Consider the following 1,508-nt stretch of genomic DNA (forward strand, 5'->3'; position numbering starts at 1 on the left):
TGGATCCAGGTGGGAATTGGGCTCTGCTCCCAGGGAACAGGGACAGGAGGAGAGGGAACGGCCTCAGGCTGTGCCAGGGGAGGGGCAGGTGGGACATCAGCAGGAATTTCTCCTGGAAAGGGTGGTCAGGCACTGGCAGGGGCTGCCCAGGGAGGTTTGGAGTGCCCAGCCCTGGAGGTGTCCAAGGCAGGCCTGGCCGTGGCACTCAGTGCTCTGGGCTGGGGACAAGGTGGGATTGGGATTGACCTTGGAAGTCTCATCCAGCCTCAGGGGATTCCATGATTCACTTCCTGGTGAAGCCTGTAATCATCAAACCTTCCTGCAGGCACGGGCAGAGTTGGGAGTGTTCCACCCCTGGCAGGCAGAGCCGGGCTTGGTTTCCACTCAGGGTCCAGGAAGACTTCAGTACATCCTCGGGAAGCGCTTCCCAGAGTTCTGTGGAGGATGAAAGTGCCACCTGTGCCTTCCTGAGAAGTGCCAGGAGGGCAGGGAAGCTGCCCTTGGAAGGATCCAGAGCCCACACAGTTCTCTTGCTGTCCTGCCACCCTTTCTCCCTGTTCCCTGTTTGCTGCTCCCTCCTTGCTCCTGGAAAAAAGAGGCATCTCTCAAAAATCCCAGGAATTCCAGAGTGGTGACCCCAGGCAGTGTGCCCAGGCTGTTTTCCAGGCCTTGGTGCTCTTTGTCCTTGGCTTCCTGGGCACAGCTGGTGGCTGCTGGAATTCCAGGAGCTGGATTCCTGGAGGATTTACCCCCCTGGGGATGGGGATGTGCTTTCAAAAAGCCATTTTTTTCCCTGGCAAAACTTCCTAGGAAACCCCAAGCTTTGTGCACCAAACACTCCATGATAACCTTCCATGACTGTCCAGCGCTGGGGGTTGGTCTATCCAGGGAATCTCCAACCTCCAGGGGCTGAACTGGTTCGAATTTAACTTGATTTTTTTAAAAATAAGTTGAATATTAAAGCGTTTCAAAGCTCAGCCACTTATTTATTTTCCACAGCACCGATGAGTTTTTGTTCACACCCTAAAATGTTGCTGCACTTCAAAGAAAATGTAACCCTCGTGCCACTGGTCTGCAGCATTTACGTGGGATTAAAATAATGAAAACCTGAAGTACAACTAAACAGCAGGAAGCCTTAGCAGTTCATCTCTAAAAATGAGTGTCCCTGCCCGTGGCAGAGGAGCTTTGAGGTCCCTCCCATCCCCTGATTCCAGGAAATGTGAATTATTGATAGATACCAGCATTAGGGAATGTGCTGGGATGGCTGGCTGGAATCTGAACAAAGGGCTTGCACCTCATAAATCTCATTTTTTTCCTTTCAGAGAAAGCTACCAATGAATACAACACCAGCGAGGACTGGGGGCTCATCATGGATATATGTGACAAAGTGGGGAGCACTCCCAATGGGTGAGTTGGGCCTCAGAATTCCCGGGAATTCCGGGTTGGCGTGGTGGGTATTTCAGGGGGAAAAGCCTCCAAGTGCTCAAATTCCACAAATATGTGGCCTT

General features: G+C 52.3%; 1 protein-coding gene across 1 annotated transcript in view; it reads left to right on the forward strand.

The window, feature by feature from the left end:
- Window positions 1–1,508, forward strand: part of STAM2 (signal transducing adaptor molecule 2) — a 20,578-nt gene that overhangs the window by 5,299 nt on the left and 13,771 nt on the right. The window contains exon 2 of the mRNA XM_027902917.1: window positions 1,323–1,407. Coding sequence (XP_027758718.1) covers window positions 1,323–1,407 — 85 coding nt within the window. The remainder of the gene's footprint in view (window positions 1–1,322; window positions 1,408–1,508) is intronic.

The sequence above is a fragment of the Empidonax traillii genome, unplaced genomic scaffold (assembly GCF_003031625.1).
Source record: "Empidonax traillii isolate 1590-97213 ecotype Southwest subspecies unplaced genomic scaffold, ASM303162v1 scaffold920:size239203, whole genome shotgun sequence".
NCBI classification, from domain to species: Eukaryota; Metazoa; Chordata; class Aves; order Passeriformes; family Tyrannidae; genus Empidonax; species Empidonax traillii.